We start from the raw sequence: 1,679 nt of genomic DNA on the forward strand, positions 1-1,679 counted from the left end.
AGCTGATTAAATGTTATGTATGCCAAACTTGATGTCTGTCTCTTATACACATCTAGATGTGTATAAGAGACAGGTGCAAGCGAGAGCGCGTCACAAGCTCAGCTTGTTTGGTAAAACCGTTAAAAACATAAATACATATATGCAGGTACATGTATATTATACGCATATTTAGAGGCAGTGGCAACTCAAAAGTGTCACGCGAATATATGAAAATTCCACAAGTCGCAGGAATTTCCAATAAAAAATAGTTTTGACGTAGCTTGATTGCGCGTATCGATACGGTTTTATTGGGCAATAAATAAGACGACAAGTGTTGAGAAATATAGCACTAATAGCASAATTTGAAGTGCGACTGTGGCAGCAATTGACAGATTAGATTTGCATAGGCTTTGATAAGATTTCAGCGTTAGATATCGCTAAGAGTCACAAGTGCATAAGAGACTTAAATAAATGTGGCGTAAATTCCATAGCCAAAGTGATGGCAAAATGAGCTGAATTTTCTATAGCCAGTTTAAGCGGAATGCTGGCTAATTTTTCACAGAATATTTTTTTCTAGGTACATTATAGTATTTAKCAATAAAAATTCTTTACGGCAATTCTAAATTGTCGCCGATTTTATTGCAAACATAACGAAATCATTTACCATTAATCCAGCTGCCGTTGAAACCCCGTAAGTAACCGCTAGCCGAAAGCGCTTCCGCCAATTCCCAAGGTGTTTTTTTAACCGGTTCGCTTGTGGGATCAGCGCTTGGCAAATTACGCGCCTGCGTCGCACTTAGCAGCGCCAACAGCAAGAGCACTACGTTCGTTTTCCAAAACATTTTAAAATTTTTATTTTATTTTTGTAATTTTTAATTAATTATTTTTCGTTTGCAATYAAGTTTTTTTCGTTTTGCTTTAAAATAAAATTTTGCAGTAAAAATAAATCACTGATTGAAGTACGCGCACACACGTCACTGAACTCTTATTTGATTTTCATGTAAATGAGCAATAAAATTAAATCAATTATTATGCACGTCGCATGCAAACAAGCCAGTTACATACAACTTTGCAAACGCTAGCCAACAACACCGGCCGTTCACTGGCACCCACTACTTCGTATATGCACTTCGTAGAAGTAATACGCGCACCATACAACCGCTGCACTTGACTGCCAGCGCTCAACTGAGCTCCAACAGGTCGCCACGGCATATTGAAATGATAAGCCATGATCGGCTCGCTGGCGCGCTGCGGCTGTTCAAAACGCTCAACTGTCGGCTACGTCAGTGCCAACGCAGCCGATAAGCGATTGTAGCCCTAGTAGTCACTATCACCGTCAGATCTACTCGTAATACATCAGCGCAGCGAAGTGCTAGTTATCTGGTTGCGCTCGGGGAGTCAAGCCGACATTTTTAAAAGTCACGCTCACTCGCGCAACTCCATTACTCTCATTGAAGTTCCCTGTTTGGTCAAACGATTTGCATAAGCTGAGAATTTTTACATCATTCCAAAAGCCTATCTGTTATTGTTGTTATTGTAGGGCAGAAATCTGCCGAGTTGATACACCTTGGACGGATAAAAATCCGCGTCCGTTCCGGTACGTAGACCCGATTGTCGTGGGAACGCCTATCTAGGGATCATTACTATTAGTGAACAAAAATCACTTTTCAGAAATCGCTCTCACTCAAAACCTCCATAAC

General features: G+C 40.5%; 1 protein-coding gene across 1 annotated transcript in view; it reads right to left on the reverse strand.

Annotated features, from left to right (window-relative positions):
• LOC108967857 (venom dipeptidyl peptidase 4) overlaps window positions 1-1,170 on the reverse strand; it is a 7,693-nt gene extending 6,523 nt beyond the window's left edge. The window contains exon 1 of the mRNA XM_018931478.1: window positions 644-1,170. Within this exon, the coding sequence (XP_018787023.1) occupies window positions 644-821 (178 nt within the window). The 5' untranslated portion in view covers window positions 822-1,170. The remainder of the gene's footprint in view (window positions 1-643) is intronic.
• Between the last annotated feature and the right edge of the window lie 509 nt (window positions 1,171-1,679).

This window comes from Bactrocera latifrons, unplaced genomic scaffold (genome assembly GCF_001853355.1).
Source record: "Bactrocera latifrons isolate USDA-ARS-PBARC rearing strain unplaced genomic scaffold, ASM185335v1 scaffold_2, whole genome shotgun sequence".
NCBI lineage: Eukaryota > Metazoa > Arthropoda > Insecta > Diptera > Tephritidae > Bactrocera > Bactrocera latifrons.